General features: G+C 53.4%; 2 protein-coding genes and 2 long non-coding RNA genes across 9 annotated transcripts in view; 3 read left to right on the top strand and 1 right to left on the bottom strand.

Annotated features, from left to right (window-relative positions):
• Positions 1–4,435, top strand: part of LOC311581480 (H-2 class I histocompatibility antigen, Q10 alpha chain-like) — a 119,334-nt gene extending 114,899 nt beyond the window's left edge. For all 4 annotated transcript variants that reach the window (XM_084753773.1, XM_084753772.1, XM_084753765.1 and 1 more), the window contains exons 7-8: positions 3,939–3,980; positions 4,121–4,435. In XM_084753773.1, the coding sequence (XP_084609899.1) occupies positions 3,939–3,980; positions 4,121–4,125 (47 nt within the window). In that variant the 3' untranslated portion in view covers positions 4,126–4,435. The remainder of the gene's footprint in view (positions 1–3,938; positions 3,981–4,120) is intronic.
• On the top strand, positions 291–27,439 carry LOC311581483 (H-2 class I histocompatibility antigen, Q10 alpha chain-like). 3 transcript variants are annotated; one of them, XM_084753782.1, is made up of 7 exons: positions 291–412; positions 577–846; positions 1,021–1,296; positions 2,990–3,265; positions 17,464–17,580; positions 26,164–26,361; positions 27,014–27,439. In XM_084753782.1, exons 1-6 carry the CDS (start codon positions 340–342, stop codon positions 26,265–26,267), a joined length of 1,116 nt encoding a protein of 371 aa, XP_084609908.1. In that variant the 5' UTR covers positions 291–339; the 3' UTR covers positions 26,268–26,361; positions 27,014–27,439. The 3 variants fall into 3 exon arrangements, with proteins under 3 accessions (XP_084609908.1, XP_084609906.1, XP_084609907.1); XM_084753780.1 differs by lacking the exons at positions 291–412; positions 577–846; positions 1,021–1,296; positions 2,990–3,265 and adding exons at positions 14,030–14,132; positions 14,337–14,606; positions 14,822–15,097; positions 17,061–17,336; XM_084753781.1 differs by lacking the exons at positions 291–412; positions 577–846; positions 1,021–1,296; positions 2,990–3,265; positions 17,464–17,580 and adding exons at positions 22,300–22,442; positions 22,648–22,917; positions 23,106–23,381; positions 25,468–25,743; positions 25,870–25,986.
• On the bottom strand, positions 6,691–7,886 carry LOC311581499. Its single transcript, XR_014773783.1, has 3 exons — positions 7,778–7,886; positions 7,252–7,437; positions 6,691–7,130 (listed from the first exon to the last, which is right to left on the bottom strand). It is a non-coding gene; the product is annotated as an uncharacterized lncRNA (long non-coding RNA).
• On the top strand, positions 17,587–18,535 carry LOC311581500. Its single transcript, XR_014773784.1, has 2 exons — positions 17,587–17,792; positions 18,124–18,535. It is a non-coding gene; the product is annotated as an uncharacterized lncRNA (long non-coding RNA).
• Positions 27,440–27,710: the final 271 nt, after the last annotated feature.

The raw sequence follows: 27,710 nt of genomic DNA, 5'->3' as shown, positions 1-27,710 counted from the left end.
CAACATGAGCCTGGCCTCGGGTCTCTCCTGGTGTCCAGACAGCTTCTGGGTGAGAACGCGGAGACGCCATGACAAACAGCGCTCTGTCCCTCAGCACAAGGTCAGGCAAAGTCTCAGTTGCCAGGCGGTGAGGTCCAGGGTGGGGAAGCTCAGGGCTGGGGATCCCCATCTCCCCAGTTTCATGTCTGCTCCTGTGTCAGCTCCTTCTGCCTGGACACTGATGACAAGTCCGCGGTTCTCACCCCCATAGGCTGGTGCGATCCTGGGGAACCAGGCCGCCTACTGCAGACACTATAAAGTCCGTGCAGACCGCGGGACTCAGACTTGCCCTGATTCCAGATGGGGTCGTTGGCATCATGCTTGCTGGTCCTGCTGCTGGCTGCCGCCCTGACCCCGACCCAGACCCGCGTGGGTGAGTGCAAGGTCGAGGGAGAAACGGACTCTGCTAGGAAGGCAGAGCCTCGGGCCCCCTTCTCCACCCGCGTCCCGAGCCCCGCGCCCTGCTCCCCTCCCGGCCCGCGCACCTGCCCGGGGTCCCGGGAGGAGGGTCGGGGTCTCACCGCGCGCCGCCCCCAGGCTCACACTCGCTGCGGTATTTCTCCACCGCCGTGTCCCGGCCCTGCCCCGGGGATTCCTGGTACATGGAAGTCGGCTACGTGGACGACACGCAGTTCGTGAGCTTCGACAACGACGCGGAGACCCCGAGAATGGAGCCGCGGGCGTCGTGGATGGAGCGGGAGGGACCGGAGTATTGGGAGCGGGAGACACTGAGAGCCAAGAAGAATGAGCAGATTTTCCAAGTGGCCCTGAGGACCCTGCTCCTCCACTACAACCAGAGCAAGGGCGGTGAGTGACTGCAGCCACATTCCGACGCCAGGCCTGGGGACTCCCGTGTTCCATCCGAGGTTCCGGAGGAGAACCCTTTCAGTTTGGAGAGGTGCATGGATGGGCGGGTCCCACAGCATGGGTAATTACCTGGGGGCAGGTGGGCGGAGCTTGACCGGGGAGGGGGCGGAGCAGGCTCTCACACATTCCAGTGGATGTACGGCTGTCACGTGGGGTCGGACGGGCGCCTCCTCCGCGGATACCTTCAGTACGCTTATGATGGCCACGATTACATCGCCCTGAACGAAGACCTGAAATCCTGGACGGCGGGGGACTCCAAGGCACTGATTACAAAGCGCAGATGGGAGCAGATTGGTGAAGCAGAGAGGCAGAAGGCCTACCTGGAGAGGAAATGCGTGAAAACTCTCTGCAGACACCTGAAGACCGGGAAAAAGACTCTGCTGCGCACAGGTGCGGGGGACGCGGGCTCCTCCTCCCTCTGCCCTCAGCTCAGTCCTGAGGAAGAAGAACCTCAGCTGGGATGATGTCCCTGTCTCTGAGGGGAAACAGTGTCCTGGGTCTCCTGATCCAACATCGCAGGCTCCCCCAGTTTTGGTTATTTTCTTTCGTGTGTGTGTGTGTGTGTGTGTGTGTGTGTGTGTGTGTGTGTGTGTGTGAGTTCGTTTGTTTTTCGAGACAAGGTTTCTCTGTGTATCCGTGGCAGTCCTGGACTCACTTTGTAGACCAGGCTAACTTCAAATTCACAACGATACACCTGCCTATGCCTCTCAAGTGTTGGGATTAAAGACTTGTGACAACTCGCATCACCCCAGCACTCCACCACCCCACCATAGGGTTTCTCTTTGTAGCCTTGGCTGCCCTGGAACTCTGTAGACCAGGCTAGCCTCAAACTTACAGCGGCCCACCTGCCTCTGCCTACCTACCGACTGCTGGGACTAAAGGCTTGAACTACCACCGGCCAGCTAGGTTCATCCAGTTTCTAGAACTTTCTAAATAATTCCTTCTCCCAGATCCCTGAGTGTGGCCTTTATATTCCTTCCACAGCCCAGTTCTATCTAATCCTGGGATCGTCACATGAGCAGTTATGGGGTATCCCAGACAAATATTAAATAATAGAATTTCTATTTTCTTTTTCTTTTTTGTCTCTTTGAAGGCATTATTTTGTTTTTAGATTTTCTTCCTCATTTGAGTGATATTCTTTCTTCATTCCCTTGTATTATCCTTTGTACCAGTGTCCACAGGTGCCCGGGGACACTGAGAACGTGGATAATTAGACAAGTCAGTGTTCCCTTTAAGGAGAAAGGTCCTGTGAGCTTGAACTATTTCCTGCCAGAATTAATCATCCAGACCCTCCTGCTCCCCCTCTGCCCCAACAAGCTGCAGGGCTCCCCCTAGTGAGTCAGGAATTGACCTTCCTCAGACACAGGGGCTTCTGCAATGGAGGACTGGAGTGAGAGGGAAGATCCACTCCCCCTGTGAGCTGCTGTGTTCCCAGTGGGTGCTGCACTGGGTCCACAGCACACTTCAGGGATCCTGTGTGACTTGCCTTGTATCTGTCCCCCAGAGGCAGGGCCTGGGAGTCATTTTCTCTGGCTGAGTGTGAGAGGTTCCCTACATTTCTGCTGCGCACTCTGGAGATGACTGTTCACTAGGACGGACAGTGAATGCTGGTCAGCAAGATGGACACAGTGGTTTGCTGCAGGGTGGCAGCAGTCGTTAGGGGATTATGCTTAAAGCAGCCTCTGCTCCTAATTATGCCTACTCCTTCTTCCATGCTTCTACTGCCTACCTTAACATACAGAACATCCCAAAAGACAAACAACAACAACAACAACAACAACAACAACAACAACAACAAACCATGTCAACCTGCGGGTCTTCTAGATTCTCTCTTAACCTCTTAACTTCTGAATCCCCTGCCATCCTGTCCCCCAAGCATCTCACACACACACACACACACACACACACACACACAAAGGAAAATGTGCAGTTCTGTGCTGAGGGGACCAGCTCCCCATCAGGTCACCGGTGATGACAGTCAAAGTGTTCAAACACATATAGTTCAGTATAGTTATTGGTTTAATGTTGTCTTTGCATATTTCAATGTATCTTCTTAATAGTGAAAATTCATAACTCCCAACAGACCCCCCAAAGGCACATGTGACCCATCACCCTGGATCTAAAGATGACATCACCCTGAGGTGCTGGGCCCTGGGCTTCTACCCTGCTCACATCACCCTGACCTGGCAGCTGAATGGGGAGGACCTGACCCAGGACATGGAGCTCGTGGACACCAGGCCTGGAGGGGATGGAACCTTCCAGAAGTGGGCAGCTGTGGTGGTGCCTTCTGGGAAGGAGCAGGATTACACATGCCATGTGGTGCATGAGGGTCTGCATGAGCCCCTCACCCTGAGATGGGGTAAGGAAGGTGTGGGTGCAGAGCTGGGCTCAGGGAAAGCTGGAGCCTTCTGCAGCCCCTGAGCAGGTCAGGGCTGAGAGCTGGGGTCATGACCCTCACCTTCCCTTGCTTTCCCTTCCCTTCCCAGAGCCTCCTGAGTCCATGGTCCCCATCATGGCAATCATTGCTGTTCTGGTTGTCCTTGGAGCTGTGACCATCCTTGTGGCTGTGGTGGCTGTTGTGAGGAAGAGGAGGAGAAACAGAGGTAAGGGAGGGTGGGGCCTGGGTTTTCTCTCAGCCCCTTTTAGAAGTGTGCTCTGCCTCACTAATGGGAAACACACGCACACCCTCATTACTATTGTGTCTAACTGGGGCTACCACCAGTTCTGCAAACTTCCTAGGGCTAAGGTCTTCCCTGGTCTCTCACAGCCTTACTTCTCTCAGGTGAAAAAAGAGGGGACTATGCTACAGCTAGGAGTGGCAGGCAAGACTGTCCTTGAGGCCTTTGGGGTGAAGCAGGAGATGATGGGGAGCTTAGCCAGACCATAATAACCGCTCCAGAAAAAAATTCTGGGGCACTGTTTGCACCTTACAATTAAATAATTTCTTTTTCTTTTCTTTTCTTTCATTCACTCTTTCCTTTCTTTTTTTTCTTTTTTTTTTTCTTTTCTTTTTTTTTTAACCATAGGAAGAGACAGCAACCGGAGCTCTGATGTGTCTCTAGCAGATTGTAAAGGTGACACTCTGGGGCCTGATTCGGGGAGGGACAAAGTGGACATGATTGGGACTCAGGGACTCCCAGAATGTCCCTTGAGTGAGCGGTGGGCTGTTGGGATGCTGTCCTCACAGTGGTTGTTCCTGACTCTCCTTCTCTAGCGTGAAGACAGCTGCCTGGAGTGGACTGAGGGACAGACCATGTGTTCAGGTCCCTCCTGTGACGTCCAGAGCCCTCAGTTCTCCTTAGCAACAGTGTCTGATGCTCCCTGTGATCCTATGGGCTCCATGTGAAGAAGTGGGAGCCCAGCCCAGCCCTGCACACCAGGACCCTCACCCTGCACTGCCTGTGCTCCCTTCCTCAGCCAACCTTCCTGGTCCAGCAGGCAGGAGGGGACATCTCCATCCTGTCAGCTCCCTGCTGCCCTGAGCTGCAGCTCCTCATGTCCCCACTGAGACTAAGAAGCTGAATGTGGACTTGATTGTTCACATCCTTGACTTGAGGGGTTGATGGGTGGGTAAATTAAATGACTGAGAATTCTTACAATTTTTTGGAGGAAATACATGGCAGAGGGAGAACTTTCCAGAATCTGTGTCATTATGCTGTGTGTATCTAGTGGGACATGATGAGGCTGTGGGATGGGTGTGTGAACAGGCTGTGTGCAGGTGGAGCTGAGTGTGAACAGGCTGTGTGCAGGTGGAGCTGAGTGTGAACAGGCTGTGTGCAGGTGGAGCTGAGTGTGAACAGGCTATGTCCAGGTGGAGCTGAGTGTGAACAGGCTGTGTCCAGGTGGAGCTGAGTGTGAACAGGCTGTGCCCAGGTGGAGCTGAGTATGAACAGGCTGTGCCCAGGTGGAGCTGAGTGTGAACAGGCTGTGTGCAGGTGGAACTGAGTGTGAACAGGCTGTGTGCAGGTGGAGCTGAATGTGAACAGGCTGTGTGCAGGTGGAGCTGAGTGTGAACAGGCTGTGTGCAGGTGGAGCTGAGTGTGAACAGGCTGTGTGCAGGTGGAGCTGAGTGTGAATAGGCTGTGTGCAGGTGGAGCTGAGTGTGAATAGGCTGTATGCAGGTGGAAGTGAGTGTGAACAGGCTGTGTGCAGGTGGAGCTGAGTGTGAACAGGCTGTGTGCAGGTGGAGCTGAGTGTGAACAGGCTGTGTGCAGGTGGAGCTGAGTGTGAATAGGCTGTGTGCAGGTGGAGCTGAGTGTGAATAGGCTGTGTGCAGGTGGAGCTGAGTGTGAACAGGCTGTGTGCAGGTGGAGCTGAGTGTGAACAGGCTGTGTGCAGGTGGAGCTGAGTGTGAACAGGCTATGTCCAGGTGGAGCTGAGTGTGAACAGGCTGTGTCCAGGTGGAGCTGAGTGTGAACAGGCTGTGCCCAGGTGGAGCTGAGTATGAACAGGCTGTGCCCAGGTGGAGCTGAGTGTGAACAGGCTGTGTGCAGGTGGAACTGAGTGTGAACAGGCTGTGTGCAGGTGGAGCTGAATGTGAACAGGCTGTGTGCAGGTGGAGCTGAGTGTGAACAGGCTGTGTGCAGGTGGAGCTGAGTGTGAACAGGCTGTGTGCAGGTGGAGCTGAGTGTGAATAGGCTGTGTGCAGGTGGAGCTGAGTGTGAATAGGCTGTATGCAGGTGGAAGTGAGTGTGAACAGGCTGTGTGCAGGTGGAGCTGAGTGTGAACAGGCTGTGTGCAGGTGGAGCTGAGTGTGAACAGGCTGTGTGCAGGTGGAGCTGAGTGTGAATAGGCTGTGTGCAGGTGGAGCTGAGTGTGAATAGGCTGTGTGCAGGTGGAGCTGAGTGTGAACAGGCTGTGTGCAGGTGGAGCTGAGTGTGAACAGGCTGTGCCCAGGTGGAGCTCAGTCCATTGTCATCTTTGACAGGCTCTCCTCAGCTCTGTCACCTCCTGGCTCTGTTCTCTTCATGGCTGTGAACCACACACTGGGATCTGTGATCACTGGGACATAGGGGTGGCCAGAGCCTTGTCCTGGCCCCAGGATTATGAGCAGTCAGGGCTGGTGCGTTTAGGTTATTTCTTGACTCTTTAGTTTGTATGGAAGACCAAGCTTTCTTGTCCCTGCTAGTGGTGGCTGCCTCATTGTCCTTTGAGGTCCTTTAGTGTCACAGCAATAGGTGTTTTCCTGTTCATGTCCGACAACATATAACCAGGGCCTGCACTCAGGACACTGTGGGCTGAGGAGATGAACTTCAGGCTTCTGAGACCTGCCTCCTTCCTGCAGCCTCCCTGGAGGGTCGATCTACCCTTCAGTTGTAAAGCGTGGATTATGGGATGGGCAGAGAGGAGGCATCCACAGCTCTCCTCTTGGATCAGGCCCTATTGGATCTGTGTTCTGCCCATCTTCCTCCCTGGTTCTGGGATTTCCTGGTGCTGCTCTCCAGTGGCCACTAAGGGCTTTGCAGTAAGGTCTAGTTTAAAGTGATGTTCCTTTCAAAATACATGATTCAGAAGCTGGGGAGATGGCTCTGCTATGCCAGCACCACAATGGTTTATATCATCCACCAGTGATTCCTTCTACAAAAGATCCAATGGCCACGGATGCAAGGCTCACGCATGGTGCCCATACATACAGCCAAGCAAAACTGACGCTCCTTTTAAAAACTTAATTCTGGGAATACCAGAGATGGAAATTACTTTATTCTGTGTTTCAGGTTCTGGCCCCTGAAGGTTTCTTTTCATGACTCATGACTTCTAGTCAGGAGCTCCCACAACCCTTGCTGAAACAAGTAACGCTCACATAATCCCCATAATGATGAGGCAGCCATCTTTATCTTGTGATGAGGACTTCTAGTGCCAGTGACCCAGCAAACATTCAACACAATATTTGATCAATGAATGAAAACATAAATTGTATCATGAGCCAAAGACAGACAGGCAGGTGGGAGAGGAGGGAGGGCTGTGCTGAGGGGACAGCCCAGGGGACTCTGACCTCAGTGTCAGGGACAGGGTGCTGCACTTGCACACCAGCATCTGGCTGAGGTTGTGTTCATGAAGTAGCCTCTGCAGAAGACGGAGGCGGCTGTGGGAGCTTCTCCTCTAGAGGGAGTCATTCCCTGGGGAGCCAGGAGGAGGCTGTGAGGCTCAGGACACACAGGAAGCTGCAGGTTCACTGAGCTCACACAGTGGAGCAGGTCCCTCTCAGGGTGGAACAGCAGCAGGCCCTGAGGGACAGGAGAGGGTGGAGTGAGCTGCTGGGAGCTGTGCCGGGGACTGCAGGGACGGGGCTGTTGTGAGCGCAGTGCACACTGGGGAGGGCTGCTCAGTGGTTATGCCCCGACTCACCCACACTCCTGTGAGCAACCACCAAGCTCAGGGTTCACCCAGCTGACCCTGGGTGGATGTCCCTTGGTCTGCTGTCACTGTCTCTTCTGGGGTGGGGGAAACCCAGGCCTCAAGCAGGTGACACAACTGAGTCCACCTTGATCAGCCCACAGGTGTCTGTTCCAAGTTGAGATGGAAATCCTTTTTCTAAGACACAGTAGGGAAAGAGTGATACAGTGTTGCTGGATTCCTGGAGCAATCCTCCTGGGGGAGGCTGCCCGTGATACAGTGTTAAGGAAAGTAAAGACAGGCTGTTTCAGGAGGTGAAGGGCTCAGGGAAGGTGGTCCAGAGTGCAGGTGAGAGAGACAGGGCAGGGGCTATTGTTTTTTATAATTCCTTACAATTCTAATGTAGCATGCTAGCACACGCCTTTATTCCTAGCCTTCTGAAGGCAGAGACGGGTGCATCTCTGTGAGTTTGATTCTAGACTGATCTACATAGTGAGAACTTTTAAACATTTTAAAATTATGTGTACACATTAGTTACCTTTCTGTTGCTGTGATAAAACCCCACAACCAAGGCAGCTCAGAGACGAGATTTTTGGGGTTACAGCTCCAATGGGTCAGAGCTCTTCATGGCCGACCAGCTTTGCAGCAGCATGGAGGGCAGAGCAGGAAGCTGAGCGCTCACATCTCATTGGCAAACAGGAACCACAAAGAGGGAAACCGGAAGCTGTGAGTATGGAAACATCGCTGTCAGTCAAAATCTGATGACCAATAAGCTGAGGCAGAGTTAGAAGGCAGGACTTCTGGCAGGAAGAGAAGTCCGGGTTAGAGTCAGGCAGGAAAAGGATTCATCATCAGGACAAGGAAGAAGCTGACATAGGAAGGGGAGGAGAGGTGACCAGCCACGCAGCTGACCGTAGGTGAGTCCAAACGGGATAAGAAGTAACCAGTTAGTCAGGGAGCAAGCCCAAGCTTAAGGCCTAGGCTTATTAATAAATAACAAGCTCCCATGTTTTTATGGGGGGGGGGTGTGGCCTGTGGCTACAGGAGCAGATGGGGCTTTTTACCGTCACAGCCTTTCCCACGTATCATATGTCCTGCAGCGAGGCCACAACGCATAAACCTTCTACCCACTTATGGCCACCAAGGAGGGAATAAAGCTCAACTACCGAAGCCCATGAGGGACATTTCTGATTTAATCCACCTCACTGGGTGTGTGTGCATCTGTGTGGTATGGTCGTGTGTGCATCTCTGTTTGTAATGTCAGGTGAGTGCATCTGTGTGGGTGTGGTCAGGTGTGTGCATCTGTGTGGGTGTGGTCAGGTGTGTGGATCTGTGTGGGTGTGGCCAGGTGAGTGCATATGTGTGGGTATGGTCAGGTGTGTGCATCTGTGTGGGTGTGGTTAGGTGTGTGCATCTGTGTGGGTGTGGTTAGGTGTGTGGATCTGTGTGGGTGTGGCCAGGTGTGTGCATCTGTGTGGGTGTGGTTAGGTGTGTGGATCTGTGTGGGTGTGGTTAGGTGTGTGGATCTGTGTGGGTGTGGCCAGGTGTGTGCATGTGTGTGAGTGTGGTCAGGTGTGTGCATCTGTGTGAGTGTGGACAGGTGTGTGTATCTGTGTGGGTGTGGTCAGGTGTGTGCATCTGTGTGGGTGTGGTCAGGTGAGTGGGCAAGTCTTGTGGATATGAAGAAGGTGTCAGGTTCCCTGGGTGTGGAGCTGAACTTGGATCTCAGCAGGAGCAGAAGGTGCTCTCGGCAGCTCAGCCATCTCTCCCGCCCTCGGAGCGCTGTTGAAATAGGTGCTCAGTGCGGCTCAGTCAGAGAGTGAACTTAGAGGAAAGATGTAAAGAGGGGAAGAAATCTTTCCCCAAGGAGCTGAACCAAGTTCGTTCAGACCTTGGATCCTCCAGTGCAGATGCGCTGAGGCAGGAGCATGCCTATGAGTTCTGAGAAGAACAAGGAACAGATGCCTGGAGCACAATCAGGGTCTGTCTATACCACGAGGCCTGGAGAATGCTGGAAGCATCCAGCTGTTCTAGAGCAGTTTTTTCTGAGCTGAGACTTTCCCTCAGGAGGCCCCTGAGGTCAGGAGGTAAGGAAAGGTCACGTGTCTGTGAGAACAGCAAGTTAGAAGAGCGGCTGTGGAGATGGCTCTCTGCAGCTGTGGCTTCCTGAGTCTCCTCATAGACCAGGCTCACCTAGAACCTACAGAGACCGGCCTGCCTCCACCTCCTGTTGCTGCCTCCTGAGTGCTGGGGTTTGAGTCCAGCGAGCATCCCTCTGCCATGTCATTGTTACTATTCTCCTACTGTCCCTAACTTAGTGACTTTCACAGGAGTGTGTACAGAGTAACACACAGAGTGCACACGGCTCACTATTGTGCTGGATTCAGACTCAGGCTCCCCCTGGGAGGGTTTCTCCCCAGCAGAGAAGGGGCAACTGTATTGAATGGATGTGCGGCTTCACACGTGTTTATTCATGTGCAGACTCATGATTAAATAAGTTCCCCTGGGAGAGCAAGGGGACCACTTGCAGGAGGGTATTGGGAGAGCCAGGACAGAGAGATAGAGAAAGTGAGGGAAAGACTGTTAAAACAAACAAGAAACCAAGACTTAGCGTCAGCACTCTGGCTATAAAAAAAAAAACTGGCCATCATCCATTGCCTGGACACCACAAGGGGGAACTCTCAGGAGGATCAAGAAAACAGAAGGGCAGACCAGGCAGCTAAAGAGGCCACCCTGGCCACCATTGATTCATTTACACCAATACCAGACCCAACCTTACCAGAAATACACAGCTATTCTACCCAAGATGACAAAGACTTTGCACTGCCCCAACACCCAGGTTGAGGATGGATGGAGGTCACCACAGACAGGAGACTCGACCTACCGTGGAGCTTCCGAGGCCCTGGTCAGCCAGATCCATAAAGGAGCCAAGCTTGGTCAAAGGAAATTAAAGGAACTTTTGGGACGTCCAAACTTCAGAGTCTTCAATGTAAACCAACTGGTGGAGGACTGTGTGACTCTGCGCCTCCCTTGCTGGGCTCCCAACCCACAACCGCTGGGGCCTCCTCTAAGTAGAGGAGAAGGGGAACTTCCCCTGGACTCTACTGGGATGCGGACTTTACGGAGGTGAAAACTGGGAAATATGGGTACAAATCTCTTTTAGTCTTTACAGATACCTTTTCAGGGTGGGTAGAGGCTTTTCCTGCCAGAAGGAATCGGCCTCCACAGAGACCAAGAAGATTGTCCCTGAGCGCATAGCCAGCCGTGGACTTCCTTCTGTTATAGGAACAGATAACGGACCAGCTTTTATCTCTAAGGTAACACGGGACTTAGGTAAAGTTTGGGGACTAATTGGAAGCCACACTGTGCCTACAACTGTGCCCCTCAAGTCCAGGGCAGGTAGAAAGGATGAATTGGACCTAATGGAGATGACTAAATTAACCCAGGAGACAGGCGATGGCTGGACAGCTTTCCTTCTCTTTGTCCTGTTCCGAGTTCAAAACACCCCCAATCCTGAAGATTGGCCCCTTATGTGATAATATTTGGTGAGCCCCCTCCTCTGGTCCCCAAGCCCCCCCCCCAGGGGTTATGGCTAAGAAGCCTGAATACAGAGTTCTTAAGTCCCACCAGGCTCCCCAGACGCCCAGGACAACGTTTTTCTGTTTCTGCATCTAGAGCTGCCACCAGCCAAACACCGTTGCCACAAGCCTGGGGACCTCGTCTGGGTCAAAAGACACCACAAGGAAGCTCTGGAACCAGCTGGAAGGGACCTCACACTGTGATCCTGACCAGCGGTCAGAGTGATGGAATAAAGATGTAGATACATTGGGTACATCACAGCCATGTCCCTGACAGATGAACCCCCACCCTGGACCCAAGAAGGAGCAGCCAAGAGACACCCAGGGCGCCCCCTAGGGATAAGGCTCCAGCATCCTTGATTTTTTTATGGGGCATGTGTCTGTCCTCTTCTGCTCTGCAGCCTTCACCAATCCTTGGTTACAACTTGGATCTTAAGAGCCATAGCATCTGGACGGGTGGTTCACATCTGGGTGTGTCCATCAGGGGCCACCTGGCTCCTGGTTCCCTCATTTTCATCTGTGTGACCTGGCCTGGGACATGTCCCCCAGGGACCCCAGCTCCAGCACATCACTGAGTGGCAGCCCATGACACTGGCTTGGCAAGACATGGTTGCCGTGAACCATGCTTACAGGGCAAACTGGCTGATACACAATTTTATGGATGCCCAGGGAAAGAGTCCCGTGACTGTGAGGGACCACGGGATTTTTATAGTGCAGAACGGTGTTGAAACCAGAGCCCCATGGGTAACTGAGGGACCCAAAGACCTGATTCCAGTTTCTAGGCAGATGGCCAGAAAGAATTGCTTAGTCCAGACCATGTAATCCAGCCAGGGCGTCACTCCAGCCTCTTGGCAAACAGACAGAATGGAAAATGGGACAGCTGTGGACGTCACCTCTGTGCTGTGGGCTGTGACACGGGTCTCCTGTCCACCATTCAGACATTCACCCTCTATGTCACCACCATGGTGCTGCTCGGGCCCAGAGGTCTCATCAACCCACCTCAGGCACTGCCAGCCGCAGGACCAGACATGGCTAACACCTCTGTCGGTCACTCAGGGTCCCATCTGGGCCCAGCCACGACTGACAGTCTGACCAGAGGATCAAGTCCAGCCCTGAGGCTCCTTAAGGCCACCTATACTTTCTTAAACTCATCCCAATAAAACCTCACCCCGTCGTGCTGGCTTTGTGTAGACAAACCTGCCCCCATATTAAGAAGGGATTGAAATAACCTGGCCCTGCAACAGTATGGCCGACTCTTGGAGATGTGTCTCAGGAAACAGCCCCAAGATAACACTGTGGCAGTGTAGGGCATCCTCAGAGCTGGTGTGCCTTTACCCGATGCCACAGTCCCAAAGGAGTTCATCATCCTCTGTAGCCACGTCTACGTAATTAAATCCACTGGCTGGCACTAATACCTGGTGCCACCCAGAGGCGCTTGGTGGGCCTGGTCCACAGGTCTCACTCCCTGTGCACAGACTGAAGTGTTAGGACTTAAAGGGGGAGCCAGGCGTGGTGGCGCACGCCTGTAATCCCAGCACTTGGGAGGCAGAGGCAGGCGGATCGCTGTGAGTTCGAGGCCAGCCTGGTCTACAAAGTGAGTCCAGGACAGCCAAGATACCACAGAGAGACCCTGTCTCAAGAAAAAAAATATCAGCCTGGCCTACAGAGAGAGTTTCTGGACATGGAGGGCTGTTACATAGAGAAACACTGTCCTGAAGAACAAACAGAAAAAAAATTTTTTAATTAACAAAAAGAAAAGTAACGAAGATAATTTCTGCGGAGCTGTCTACAGGCAGCTGCCTCCTCAGTTAGTCAGGATGAGACCTAAGAGGATGGTGTTTCCAGGGAAAGTTCACACAGCGCTTGATATGAACAGTTCATGGAACCAAGTGTTGCCAGCATCCTGGTGATTGTTTGGGCTGCTGTGCACACCTGCATCAGGTTAGAGCGCTGGTCATGCACACTGTGACACACTGTTCTGTGTGCGACTCTATGCAGGAGTCCCCACTCACCTCCGCTCTCAGTGTTCACTTCAGATATGCAGGGCTGCAATGTGAAAACATCGAATCAAAATCCCTAGAAACAAAGGTGTTATTAATTAAAACACGTCCACACTAGTGACCAGGAATGAGGCCTCAGATCCCCAGTGGGCACCTTCCGCTGTGAGAACCAGGCTCTCTCCAGTGTCCACAGGGCACAGGCCTGAGGGAATGAGGAGCCAACATGGTTATCAAACCGTGTCCCACACACCTCAGACACTCAGTCGCACACACCGCATCAGCTCTCAAGTGTGAGTGAGGGTCAGAGAGACAGTGCGAGGGTCACAGACTCCATAACGCCTGTCTACCACACTACATCACTGTTCTCCTTTACAGTTAGTTACAGCTCCTCTCTCACTGTGGTGGATTCACCAGAGCAAGTGTAGGGAGGAAGTGTGTGGACACGGGCAGAGCAGTGTGACAGGGATCAGCTGCACTTTACTCCCCAGGAGTCTCATCCCAGTGACCAGGTCCACACAGACAGTCTCAGGACGTGGGGTGAAGATCTCTGTGACACACTGACCCATCATCTGGATTCAGGATTCAGGAGCCTAAGCCCAAGCAGGAGGCCAAGAAGACCCAATCCTGACGGAGATACAAAGTGTCCTCTTCACTGATGAGGCTCCTGCTGTCGGGCTTGGCAGTGTGAGCGCCCACTGCAGGTGAGCAGAGCCCGGTGTCTGCGGGTCTGTGTGGGGCTTGCAGGCCAGCGCCTCTGCTTTAAGCAGAAGCATCTCTCACCTGCATCCCCAACAGCTTGCTGTTGTCTTTGTGTTCCCAGAAGCGGCCTTTCTTCTAGAAGACTCCAGGGTCTGACTTCTGAAGAGAAGGAAGAGGAAGGGTGGAGGGAAGGACAACATGAGCCTGGCCTCGGGTCTCTCCTGGTGTCCAGACAGCTTCTGGGTGAGAACGCGGAGACGCCATGACAAACAGCGCTCTGTCCCACTAGCCAAGGCTCCTGCAAAGTCTCAGTGGCCAGGGGGTGAGGTCTGCAGTGGGGAAACTCTGGGCTGGAGATTCCTCATTTTCCGTTTCCTGTCTGCTCCTGTGTCAGGGCCTTCTTCCCGGACACGGATGACAAATGCGCAATTCACACCCCCATTGGTTGGCGCGATCCTGGGGAACCAGGCAGTGTCCCCGCAGGCACCGGTTATTATATCCACCCAGACAGCTGGACTCAGACCCCAGATGGAGGCGATGGCGCCTAGCCCGCTGCTCCTGCTGCTGGCCTGCGCTGCTCCTGTGGCCGCCCTGGCCCTGACCCAGACCTGCGAGGGTGAGTGCGGGGTCCGCAGGGAAACAGACTCTGCGCGGGGAGAGGAGGGGGACACCGGGGAAGCCGCGTCCCCGCGTCGCCCACCAGACCCTCCGCCCCCTGCTCCACCCGCGTCCCGAGCCCCGCACCCTGCTCCCCTCCCGGCCCGCGCACCTGCCCGGGGTCCCGGGAGGAGGTCTGGGTCTCACCGCGCGCCGCCCCCAGGCTCACACTCGATGCAGTATTTCCACACCGCCGTGTCCCGGCCCGGCCTCGGGGAGCCCCGGTTCATCTCTGCCGCCTACGTGGACGACACACAGATCGTGAGCTTCGACAGCGACGCGCAGACTCCAAGGACGGAGCCGCTCGCTCCATGGATGGAGCGGGAGGGGCCGGAGTACTGGAAGTGGAACACAGGGGTGGCCAGGAACATGGAGCAGATTTTCCGAGGGAACCTGAGGAACCTGCTCTTTGATTACAACCAGAGCGAGGGTGGTGAGTGACCGCGGGTCAGAGCTCAGGACCCCGCCACGTCCCGACATCGGGGCCCGAGACGGCCCCCCCCACCCCCCACCCCCCACCCCCGCCACCCGGGTCCCAAGTCCGAGGTCCAGGAGGAGAACGCTTTCAGTTTGGAGGGGTCCCCCGTGGTGGGGGCGTGAATGATCACGTGTGAACAGGTGTGCATGGCTGACCGCGGGGTCCCGCAGGTTCTCACACCTTACAGTGGATGTACGGCTGTCACGTGGGGTCGGACGGGCGCCCCGTCGGCGGGTACGAGCAGTACGCCTATGATGGCCGCGATTACATCGCCCTGAACGAAGACCTGACCTCCTGGACGGCGGCGGACATGGCAGGGCAGATCATCAAGCGCAAGTTTGAGCAGGATGGTGTTGCAGAGAGACACAAGGCCTACCTGGAGGGCACGTGCGTGGGGTGGCTCCACAGACACCTGGAGAACAGGAAGGAGACGCTGCTGCGCACAGGTGCAGGGGCCGCGGGCTCCTCCTCCCTCTGCCCTCAGCTCAGTCCTGAGGAAGAAGAACCTCAGCTGGGATGACGCCCCTGTCTCTAGGGAAACAGTGTCGGGGTCTCCTGATCCAACATCGCAGGCTCCACCAGTGTCCTTTCTTTTTCTTTCTTTCTTTCTTTTTTTGTTTTGTGTTTGTTTCTTTTTCGAGATAGTCTTTCTCTCTGTAGCTTTGGCTGTTCTGTACTCTCTTTGTAAACCAGCCTAGCCTCCGCTTCTGTCTCCTGAGTACTCTGATTACATGTGTGTGCCACCGTGCTCAGGTTTCTTGTTTGTGTTTTGTCTTGTTTTTTAGGTTTTCCAAGACAAAGTTTCTCTGTGTATCCCTGGCTGTTCTAGATTCACTTTGTAGACCAGGCTGGCCTCGAACTCACAGCAATCCTCCTGCCTCTGCCTCCCAAGTGCTGGGACTAAAGGTGTGTGCCACCAAGGTCCAGCTAGGTTCCCCAAGTTTCTAGAACTTTGCAAATAACACATTCTCTCAGTTCCCTGTGTGTGGGGGTTACATGCCTTCCACACCCCAATTGTATCTATTCCTAGAACGGTAACATGAGCACTTATGGGGTGCCCTTGACAAATATTAAATAGAAGAATCTTTCTTTCTTTCTTTCTTTCTTTCTTTCTTTCTTTCTTTCTTGTCTCTTTCGATGCATTATTTTGCTTTTAGATTTTCTTCCTCGTTGGAGCAATATTTTTCTTTCTTTCTTTCTTTTTCTTTTTCCCTTTTTTTGAGACAGGGTTTCTCTTTGTAGCCTTGGCGATCCTGGACTCACTTTGTAGACCAGGATGCCTTCGAACTCACAGTGATCCACCTGCCTCTGTCTCCCCAGTGCTGGTATTAAAAGTGTGCACCACCACGCCTGGCCTATGATATTCTTTCTTCATCCCCTTGTATTATCATTTGTATCGGTGTTCAGAGGTGCCAGGGGACACTGCTAACCTGGATAATTAGACAAGTAAAGTCCCTGTTCCCTTAAAGGAGAAAGGTTCCTGTGAGTTTGGACTATTTCTTGCCTGAATTAACCATCCAGACTCCCCTGCTCTCCCCTCTGCCCCATCAAGCTGCAGTGCCCCCCCCTAGTGAGTCAGGAATTGACCTTCCTCAGAGGCAGGGGCTTCTGCAATGGAGGACTGGAGTGAGAGGGAAGATCCACTCCCCCCTGTGAGCTGCTGTGTTCCCAGTGGGTGCTGCACTGGGTCCACAGCACACTTTAGGGATCCTGTGTGACTTGCCTTGCATCTGTCTCCACAGAGGCAGGGCCTGGGAGTCATTTTCTCTGGCTGAGTGTAAAAGGCTCAGCACATTTCTACTGCACACTCTGGAGATGACTGTTCACTTGGACAGACAGTTAATGCTGGTCAGCAAGATGGACACATGTTTGTGCCTCAATGGTGGCAGCAGTCATTAGGGGCACTGAAGGAGAAATAAACATGTTTTTTGCTTAGATCACAAGTAGGGGTTGAGAAAAGACTTGTGAGAGAGCAAGTCACATTTATCCCCTTAGAAGTCAAACCACCGCCGGGCGTGGTGGCGCACGCCTTTAATCCCAGCACTCGGGAGGCAGAGGTAGGCGGATCGCTGTGAGTTCGAGGCCAGCCTGGTCTACAAAGCGAGTCCAGGACAGCCAAGGCTACACAGAGAGACCCTGTCTCGAAGGAAAAAAAAAAAAAAGAAGTCAAACCACCACATGCCTTTAATCCCAGCACTCAAGAGGCAGAGGCAGGCTGATCACTATGAGTTCGAGGACAGCCTGGTCTACAAAGCCAGTCCAAGACAGCCAAGGCTACACAGAGAAACCCTGTCTTGGGGACCAGCTCAAAGTGTTCAAATGCACATAGTTCAGTGTAGTCATTGATTTCATATCGTCTCTGCAGATTTCAGTTTATCTTAATTGTGGAAATTCATAAATCTCCCACAGACCCCCCAAAGGCACATGTGACCCATCACCCTAGCCCTGAAGGTGGCATCACCCTGAGGTGCTGGGCCCTGGGCTTCTACCCTGCTGACATCTCCCTGACCTGGCAGCTGAATGGGGAGGAACTAACCCAGGACATGGAGCTTGTGGACACCAGGCCTGGAGGGGATGGAACCTTCCAGAAGTGGGCAGCTGTGGTGGTGCCTTCTGGGAAGGAGCAGGATTACACATGCCATGTGGTGCATAAGGGTCTGCCTGAGCCCCTCACCCTGAGATGGGGTAAGGAGGGTGTGGGTGCAGAGCTGGGCTCAGGGAAAGCTGGAACCTTCTGCAGCCCCTGAGCAGGTCAGGGCTGAGAGCTGGGGTCATGACTCTCACCTTCCCTTGCTTTCCCTTCCCTTCCCAGAGCCTCCTGAGTCCAAGGTCCCCATCATGGCAATCATTGCTGTTCCGGGTGTCCTTGGTACTGTGACCATCATTGTGGCTGTGGTGGCTGTTGTGAGGAAGAGGAGGAGAAACAGAGGTAGGGGAGGGCAGGGCCTGGGTTTTCTCTCAGCCCCTTTTAGAAGTGTGCTCTGCCTCATTAATGGGAAACACATGCTGACCCTCATGGCTCCTGTCTCTAACTGGGGCTGCTGTCAGTTCTGGAAACTTCCTAAGGTTGGGGTCTTCCCTGGTCTCTCACAGCTTTTCTTCTCACGGGTGCAAAAGGAGGGGACTATGCTCCAGCTAAGTGTGGGGGCCAGGATTGTCCCTGAGTCCCTTGGGGTGAAGCTGGAGATGGTGGGGAGCTCAGCCAGCCCATGATAGCCCTTCCAGAAAAATCTTCTGGGGCCCTGTTTGTACCCTGCAATGAAATCTTTGGTATTTTTACCCCAAGGAGGGACAGCAAGCAGAGCTCTGATATTTTTCTCCCTTATTGTAAGGTGACACTCTGGGGCCTGATTCGGGGAGGGACAAAGTGGACATGATTGGGACTCAGGGACTCCCAGAATCTCCCTTGAGTGAGCGGTGGGCTGTTGGGCTGCTGTCCTCACAGTGGTTGTCCCTGACTCTCCTTCTCTAGCGTGAAGACAGCTGCCTGGAGTGGACTGAGGCACAGACCATGTGTTCAGATCCCTCCTGTGACATCCAGAGCCCTCAGTTCTCCTTAGCAACAGTGTGTGATGCTCCCTGTGATCCTATGGGCTCCATGTGAAGAAGTGGGGAGCCCAGCCCAGCCCTGCACACCAGGACCCTCACCCTGCACTGCCTGTGCTCCCTTCCTCAGCCAACCTTCCTGGTCCAGCAGGCAGGAGGGGACATCTCCATCCTGTCAGCTCCCTGCTGCCCTGAGCTCCTCATGTCCCCACTGAGACTAAGAAGCTGAATGTGGACTTGATTGTTCACATCCTTGACCTGAGGGGTTGATGGGTGGGTAAATTAAAGGATTGAGAATTCTTACAGTTTTGTGGAGGAAATAAGTGGCAGATGGAGAACCTTCCAGAATCTGTGTCATTATGCCGTGTGTATCTGGTGGGACAGGATGAGGCTGTGGAAGCAGAGTGTGAACAGGGCTGTGCCCAGGTGGAGTAGAGTGTGAACAGGCTGTGTGCAGGTGGAGCTCAGTGTGAAAATGGTGATGCTCCTGTGGAGCTGAGTGTGAACTGGCTATGCCCAGAGGGAGCTGAGTGTGAACAGACTGTGCCCAGGTAGAGCTGAGTGTAAACAGGCTGTGTCCAGGTAGAACTGAGTGTGAACAAGCTGTGTGCAGGTAGAGCTGAGTGTGAACAGACTGTGCCCAGGTGGAGCTGAGTGTAAACAGGTTGTGTCCAGGTAGAACTGAGTGTGAACAAGCTGTGTGCAGGTAGAACTGAGTGTGAACAAGCTGTGTGCAGGTAGAGGTGAGTATGAACAGACGTGTCCAGGTGGAAGTGAGTGTGAACAGGCTGTGTGCAGGTGGAGCTGAGTGTGAACAGGCTGTGTGCAGGTGGAGCTCAGTCCATTGTCATCGATGACTGGTTCTCTCCTCAGCTCTGTCACCTCCTGGCTCTGTTCTCTTCATCACTGTGAACCACACACTGGGATCTGTGATCACAGGGACATAGGGTTGGCCAGAACCTTGTCCTGACCCCAGGATTATTAGCAGTCAGGGCTGGTGCGTTTTTGTTATTTCTTGACTCTTTAGTTTGTATGGAAGACCAGGCTTTCCCGTCCCTGCTAGTGGTGGCTGTCCCATTGTCCTTTGGGGTCCCTCAGTGTCCCCGCAGTAGAAGGTGTTTTCCTGTTCATGTCCCCACAACGTACAACCAGGGCCTGCACTCAGGACACTGTGGGCTGAGGAGATGAACTTCAGGCTCCTGCGACCTGCCTCCTTCCTGCAGCCTCCCTGGAGGTTCTCTCCATCTTTCAGTTTCAAAGCGTGGATTATGGGATGGCAGAGAGGAGGCATCCACAGGTTCCTCTTGGATCAGGCCCTATTGGATCTGTGTTGTGCCCAAGGCCCCATCTTCCTCCCTGGTTCTGGGACTCCCTGGTGCTGCCCCCCAGTGGCCACTCAAGGTTTTGCAGTAGGGTCTAGTTTAAAGTAGTTAAACTAGTTTAACTACTAGTTAATCTAGTTAAAAATACATGATTCAGGAGCTGGGGAGATGGCTCTGCTATGCCAGCACCACAATGGTTTATATCATCCATCAGTGATTCCTTCTCCAAAAGATCCAATGGCCACGGATGCAAGGCACACACATGGTGCCCATACATACAGCCAAGCAAAAGGCAGACATAAAGGTGATGCTTCTTTTAAAAACTTAATTCTGGGACTACCAGAGATGGAAATTACTTTATTCTGTGTTTCAGGTTCTGGCCCCTGAAGGTTTCTTTTCATGATTCATGACTTCTAGTCCAGAGCTCTGGCAGTCCTTGCTGAAACAAGTAACACTCATAATCCCCATAATGATGAGGCAGCCATCTTTATCTTGTGACGAGGACTTCTAGTGCGGGGACCCAGCAAACATTCAACACAATAAAGGTTTCGTCAATGAATGAAAACATAAATTGTATCATGAGTCAAAGACGGACAGGCAGGTGGGAGAGGAGGGAGGGCTGTGCTGAGGGGACAGCCCAGGGGACTCTGACCTCAGTGTCAGGGGACAGGGTGCTGCACTTGCACACCAGCATCTGGCTGAGGTTGTGTTCATGAAGGAGCCTCTGCAGAAGAGGGAGGTGGCTGTGGGAGCTTCTCCTCTAGAGGGAGTCATTCCCTGGGGAGCCAGGAGGAGGCTGTGAGGCTCAGGACACACAGGAAGCTGCAGGTTCACTGAGCTCACACAGTGGAGCAGGTCCCTCTCAGGGTGGAACAGCAGCAGGCCCTGAGGGACAGGAGAGGGTGGAGTGAGCTGCTGGGAGCTGTGCCGGGGACTGCAGGGACGGGGCTGTATGCTGTGACTCACACACACTCCTGTGAGCAACCAGCGAGCTCATGGTTCACCCAGCTGACCCTGGATGGATGTTCTTTGGTCTGCCGTCACTGTCTCTGCCTTGGGTGGAAGAAACCCACGCCTCAAGCAGGTGACACAGCTCTGTCCATGGTGATCAGCCCACAGGTGTCTGTTGCAGATGTGAGCTGTGAGTCCTGTTTCTAAGACACAGCACAGAGTGACACAGTGTTGCTGGTCTGCTGCAGCAAGTGCTACAGTGGGATGTGCAGGTGACACAGTGTGAGAGAATTTATAAGGACAGGTTGTCCCAGGAGATGGAGGGCAGAAGAAAGGTGGTCCAGAGTGCAGGCGAGAGGACAGCAGGGAGCTGGTTTTGGTTTTTAGTTTTCCAAGACAGGGTTCCACTGTGTGGTTCTGGCTGATCTGGAACTCACTCTGTGAACAAGGGTGTCTTCAGACTCAGAGATCCACCTGCCTCTCCCTCCGGGTAGGGATTAAAGGTGTGCACTTCCATCATGCCAGGTAATATTGTTTTTTTAAAGATTATTTTTTGTGGTTTGGTTGTTGTTGTTGTTGTTGTTATTGTTGTTGTTGTTGTTGTTTGGGGGGGCGGGTAGGTCTCTGAATTCAGAGGTAGGTGGATCTCTGGGAGTTCAAGGCCAGCCTGGTCTCCAGAGTGAGTTCCAGGAGACCCTGGGCTACACACAGTGAGAATGTATCTCAGACAAACCAAAAAAGGTATTTGTGTTGTTGTTGTTGTTGTTGTTTTTTATTTATTGTGTATACAGTGCACATCAGATCATATTATAGATGGTTGTGAGCCACCATGTGGCTGCTGGGAATTGAACTCAGGACCTCTGGAAGAGCAGTCGGTGCTCTTAACCACTGAGCCATCTCCCCAGCCCAGTTATTTGTTTCTTGTTTGTTTTTCAAGTTTGTCCAGTGTTTCCTCAAGGGGGCAGAGATGAGGAGAAGAAATTGGATATCCTGACAAAGACTGGACCTGCCTCAAGGAACTCCATGGCCCTGGTCAGAAGCAGGAAGACTTTTAAGAGCTCTATGGCCCCTTTCCCCGTAACTTTCTTTGTCACCTACCTGGTGTTGGGGTGGAGAAAGGTGGTAGATGTAGAAATCCAATAAAGTAGCCAAAAACAAAAAACAAAAACAAAAAAACAAAACAAAACCACAGGTCCACACAGACTGTCTCAGGACCTGGGGTGAAGATCCTTGTGAAACACAGATGCATCATCGGTGAAGACACAGGAGGAGCCTGAGTCCAGCAGGAAGCTGAGAAGAGGGACCCTGAGGGAAGAGGCAAAGTCTCTTCTTCACAGATGAGGCTCCTGCTGTCGGGCTTGGCAGTGTGCGCGCCCACTGCAGGTGAGCAGAGCCCGGTGTCTGTGGGTCTGTGTGGGGCTTGCAGGCCAGCGCCTCTGCCTTAAGGAGAAGCATCTCTCACCTGCATCCACAACTGCTTGCTGTTGCCACTGTGTTCCCTGAGCGGCTTTTCTTCTAGAAGACTCCAGGGTCCGACATCTGAAGAGAAGGAAGAGGAAGGGTGGAGGGAAGGACAGCATGAGCCTGGCTTCGGGTCTCTCCTGGTGTCCAGACAGCTTCTGGGTGAGAACACGGAGACGCCATGACAAACAGCGCTCTGTCCCACAGCAGTTGCCAGGCAGGGGATGTGTGGTGTAGGGAAGCCCTGGGCTTGGGATTCCCCATCTCCCCAGTTTCATGTCTGCTCCTGTGTCTGGTCCTTCTGCCTGGAGACTGATGACAAGTCCGCAGTTCTTACCCCCATAGGCTGGCGCGATCCTGGGGAACCAGGCCGCCCACGGCGGAGAAGGGTTATAAAGTCCACGCAGCCTACAGGACTCAGACGCGCCCAGATCCCAGATGGAGGCGATGGCGCCGCGCATGCTGCTCCTGCTGCTGGCGGCCGCCCTGGCCCCGACCCAGACCCGCGCAAGTGAGTGCGGGGTCAGGAAGGAAACGGGCTCTGCGGGGAGGGGGGGGGGGGGACACCGGGGAAGCCGCATCCCCGCGTCGCCCACCAGACTCTCCGCCCCCTGCTCCACCCGGGTCCCGAGCCCGGCGCCCTGCTCCCCTCCGGGCCCGCGCACCTGCCCAGGGTCCCGGGAGGAGGTCGGGGTCTCACCGCGCGCCGCCCCCAGGCTCACACTCGCTGCGGTACTTCATCACCGCCGTGTCCCGGCCCGGCCTCGGGGAGCCCCGGTACATGGAAGTCGGATACATGGACGACACGGAGTTCGTGTGCTTCGACAGCGACGCGCAGACTCCGAGAATGGAGCCGCGGGCGTCGTGGATGGAGCGGGAGGAGCCGGAGTATTGGGAGCGGGAGACACTGAGAGCCAAGAACACGGAGCAGATTTTCCAAGGGAACCTGAGGACTGCGCTCCGCTACTACAACCAGAGCGAGGGCGGTGAGTGACCGCGGTCAGAGCTCACGTCCCCTCCACCTCCCCGACACCGGGGCCCGACATTCCTGAGTCGCAAATCCAAGGTTCGGGAGAACCTTTTAAGTTTGGAGGAGTCGGTGGGTGGGCGCGGCCGCGAGGCGTGGGCGATCACGTGGGGACAGGTGTGCGTGGCTGACCGTGGGGTCCCGCAGGCTCTCACACCATCCAGTGGATGTACGGCTGTCACGTGGGGTCGGACCGACGCCCCCTGGGCGGGTACCTTCAGTACGCCTATGATGGCCACGATTACATCGCCCTGAACCAAGACCTGAAATCCTGGACGGCAGCAGATGCGGCGGCTCAGATTACGCAACGCAAGTGGGAGCAGGCTGGTCAGGCAGAGAGACACAAGGCCTACGTGCAGGGCACGTGCGTGGATTGGCTCCGCAGACACCTGGAGAACGGGAAGGAGACGCTGCTGCGCACAGGTGCGGGGGCCGCGGCCTCCTCCTCCCTCTGCCCTCAGCTCAGTCCTGAGGAAAAAGAATCCTCAGCTGGGATGACGCCCCTGTCTCTGAGGAAAACAGTGTCCTGGGTCTCCTGATCCAACATCGCAAGCTCCCCCAGTGTCTTTTCTTTTCTTTATTTGTTTGTTTGTTTTGTTTATTGTTTATTTTTCGAGATAGGGTTCTCTGTGTAGCTTCCGCTGTCCTGGACTCACTTTGTACTCCTCCTGACTTTGAACTCACAAAAATCTGCCTGCCTATGCCTCTCAAATGCTGGGATTAAAGGCCTGTGCCACCAGGCCCACACCCCTAAGACCATCACTCCCACCAACCACAGGACTTCTCTGTGGAGCCTTGGCTGTCCCGGAACTTACTTCATAGACCAGAGTGGCTTAAAACTGACAGCTATCCACCTGCCTCTGCCTGCCTACCGAATGCTGGGACTAAAGGCTTGTGCCACCAAGGTCCAGCTAGATTCCCCCAGTTTCTAGAATTTTCCAGATAACATATTCTCCCAGGTCCCTGTGTGTGGGGGTTACTTGCCTTCCACACTCCAATTGTATCTATTCCTAGAACGGTCACATGAGCACTTGTGGGGTGCCCTTGACAGATATTAAATAGTAGAATTTCTTTTCTTTCTTTCTTTTTTGTTTATCCTTTTGTTTGCTTTTGTTTTGTTTTGTTTTGTTTGTTTGAGTCAGGGTTTCTCTGTGTAGCCTTGGCTGTCCTGAATTAACTTGTAGACCAGGCTGACCTCGAACTCACAGAGATCTGCCTGTCTCTGCCCCTGGAGGGCTGGGACTAAAGACGTGCGCAGCTGCCACCACCACCACATGGCTTGTTTGTCCTTTTGAAGGCATTATTTTGCCTTTAGAGTTTCTTCCTCATTGGAGCGATATTCTTTCTTATCCCTTTGTATTACTATTTGTATCAGTGTCCACAGGTCCCAGGGGACACTGCTAACCAGGATAATTAGACAAGTAAAGTCCCTGTTCCCTTAAAGGAGAAAGGTCCTGTGAGCTTGGACTATTTCCTGCCTGAATTAACCATCCAGCCCCTCCTGCTCCCCCTCTGCCCCAACAAGCTGCAGTGCTCCCCCTAGTGAGTCAGGAATTGATCTCCTCAGAGACAGGGGCTTCTGCAATGGAGGACTGGAGTGAGAGGGAAGATCCACTCCCCCTGTGAGCTGCTGTGTTCCCAGTGGGTGCTGCACTGGGCCCACAGCACACTTCAGGATCCTGTGTGACTTGCCTTGTATCTGTCCCCCCAGGGGCAGGGGCTGGGAGTCATTTTCTCTGGCTGAGTGTGAGAGGTTCACCACGTTTCTGCTGCACACTCTGGAGATGACTGTTCACTAGGACAGACAGTGAATGCTGGTCAGCAAGATGGACACAGTGGCAGGGCGTGGTGGCGCATGCCTTTAATCCCAGCACTGGGAAGGCAGAGGCAGGCAGATTGCTGTGAGTTCCAGGCCAGCCTGGTCTACAAAGTGAGTCCGGGACAGCCAAGATAACAGAAAAACCCTGTCTAAAAAAAAAAAAAAAATGGACACAGTGGTTGTGCCTCAATGGTGGCAGCAGTAATTGGGGACATCCTTCAAGGAGCCTCTACTCCTAAACTCTTGTTTTTATATGGTTTTAAACATCTTAACATATTAAACTAATTATTTTCTATTCCTTTTTCCACTCTTCTATTACCTACCTTAAGACACAGAACATCTCAAAAAACAACAAAGAACAACAACAAACCATGTCCACCTGCTGGTTCTTGTAGATTCTCTCTTAACCTCTTAACTTCTGAATCCCCTGCCATCCCGTCCCCCCAAGCATCTCACACAAACACACACAAAAGAGAGAGAGAGAGAGAGAGAGAGAGAGAGAGAGAGAGAGAGAGAGAGAGAGGAAAATGTGCAGTTCTGTGCTGAGGGGACCAGCTCCCCATCAGGTCACTAGTGATGACAGTCAAAGTGTTCAAACACACATAGTTCAGTATAGTTATTGATTTAATGTTGTCTTTGCATATTTCAATGTATCTTCTTAATATTGGAAATTCATAAAACTTTCAACAGACACTCCAAAGGCACATGTGACCCGTCATTATGGATCTAAAGATGGCGTCACCCTGAGGTGCTGGGCCCTGGGCTTCTACCCTGCTGACATCACCCTGACCTGGCAGCTGAATGGGGAGGAACTGACCCAGGACATGGAGCTTGTGGAGACCAGGCCTGGAGGGGATGGAACCTTCCAGAAGTGGGCAGCTGTGGCAGTGCCTTCTGGGAAGGAGCAGGATTACACATGCCATGTGGTGCATGAGGGTCTGCCTGAGCCCCTCACCCTGAGATGGGGTAAGGAGGGTGTGGGTGCAGAGCTGGGCTCAGGGAAAGCTGGAACCTTCTGCAGCCCCTGAGCAGGTCAGGGCTGAGAGCTGGGGTCATGACTCTCACCTCCCTTGCTTTCCCTTCCCTTCCCAGAGCCTCCTGAGTCCATGGTCCCCAGCATGGCAATCATTGCTGTTCTGGTTGTCCTTGGAGCTGTGACCATCATTGTGGCTGTGGTGGCTGTTGTGAGGAAGAGGAGGAGAAACAAAGGTAGGAGAGGGCGGGGCCTGGGTTTTCTCAGCTCCTTTTAGAAGTGTGTTCTGCCTCATTAATAGGAAACACCTGCACACCCTCATGGCTCCTATCTCTAACTGGGGCTGCTGTCAGTTCTGGAAACTTCCTAGGGTTGAGGTATTTCCTGGTCTCTCACAGCTTTTCTTCTCACAGGTGCAAAAGGAGGAGACTATGCTCCAGCTAAGTGTGGGACTAGGATTGTCCCTGAGGCCCTTGGGGTGAAGCTGGAGATGGTGGGGAGCTCAGCCAGCCCATGATAGCCCCTCCAGAAATATCTTCTGGGGCCCTGTTTGTACCTTGCAATGAATTTTTTTTTTAATCCTAGGGATGTGTCTCTCCCAGATTGTAAAGGTGACACTCTGTGGCATGATTTGGAGAGGGGCAATGTAGACTCAATTTTCTTAACCAAAATATTTTATTAACAACTTATTGACCGAGCCTACGTCAATTATAACGAGATTAACCAAAACAGCAGGAAATGAGGATTAATTGACACAACAACAAAACCTTAAGGATATCAGTCCCGAGGAACAATTCTCCGGTCGGGAGCCGCAGGATTTCTTCCACTGGAACCTGGGGTAACCAGACCTCAGAGCCTCAGCAGGAGCTGGAGCTCTGAAGCCTTCCCTCAAGCGGTTTTCTCTAGGAGCGTCTTGAAGGGCAGCGATGAACAGCCAAAACTATCCCAAGTCTTCAATCTGTGCCCTCTGCCAGTTCTGGGCTCATTTATAGATCTCCTCCCAGAGTCTGTTCACGGGATCTTTTTCATCTGGTAGCAATTAAGCTCCTGCACGAGGTGGTTGCCCTGCTAGTGAATTAACATCACCTGTTCTCTTACTAGACCATTCGATCCCACACTTGGGATCCTAAAGAATAGGTTTCTCTCCTTCAGGGCAAAGTGGACATGAGTGGGACTCAGGGACGCCCAGAATCTCCCTTAAGTGAGCGGTGGGCTGTTGGGATGCTGTCCTCACAGTGGTTGTTCCTGACTCTCCTTCTCTAGCGTGAAGACAGCTGCCTGGAGTGGACTGAGGGACAGACCATGTGTTCAGGTCCCTCCTGTGACATCCAGAGCCCCCAGTTCTCCTTAGCAACAGTGTCTGATGCTCCCTGTGATCCTATGGGCTCCATGTGAAGAAGTGGGGAGCCCAGCCCAGCCCTGCACACCAGGACCCTCTCCCTGCACTGCCTGTGCTCCCTTCCTCAGCCAACCTTCCTGGTCCAGCAGGCAGGAGGGGACATCTCCATCCTGTCAGCTCCCTGCTGCCCTGAGCTCCTCATGTCCCCACTGAGACTAAGAAGCTGAATGTGGACTTGATTGTTCACATCCTTGACCTGAGGGGTTGATGGGCGGGTAAATTAAAGGATTGAGAATTCTTACAGTTTTGTGGAGGAAATAAGTGGCAGATGGAGAACCTTCCAGAATCTGTGTCATTATGCTGTGTGTATCTGGTGGGACAGGATGAGGCTGTGGAAGCAGAGTGTGAACAGGCTGTGCCCAGGTGGAGCAGAGTGTGAACAGGCTGTGTCTAGGTAGAACTGAGTGTGAACAGACTATGTGCAGGTAGAGCTGAGTATGAACAGACTGTGTCCAGGTGGAAGTGAGTGTGAACAGGCTGTGTCCAGGTGGTGCTGAGTGTGAACAGGCTGTGTGCAGGGGGAGCTGAGTGTGAACAGGCTGTGCCCAGGTGGAGCTGAGT

This window comes from Acomys minous, assembly GCF_964271855.1.
Source record: "Acomys minous genome assembly, chromosome: 13".
NCBI lineage: Eukaryota > Metazoa > Chordata > Mammalia > Rodentia > Muridae > Acomys > Acomys minous.
The sequence above is the reverse complement of the archived record's forward strand: the minus strand, read 5'-3'. Positions and strand labels throughout refer to the sequence as shown.

Bases quoted from the DNA above. Each gene is read 5' to 3' on its own strand.
- LOC311581483 (XM_084753780.1), top strand. From the start codon at position 14,045: ATGGAGGCGATGGCGCCTAGCCCGCTGCTCCTGCTGCTGGCCTGCGCT. The intron at 15,098-17,060 runs GTGCAGGGGCCG...AATCTCCCACAG, and splicing joins GGAGACGCTGCTGCGCACAG to ACCCCCCAAAGGCACATGTG. The intron at 17,581-26,163 runs GTAGGGGAGGGC...TTCTTCTCACAG, and splicing joins GAAGAGGAGGAGAAACAGAG to GTGCAAAAGGAGGAGACTAT.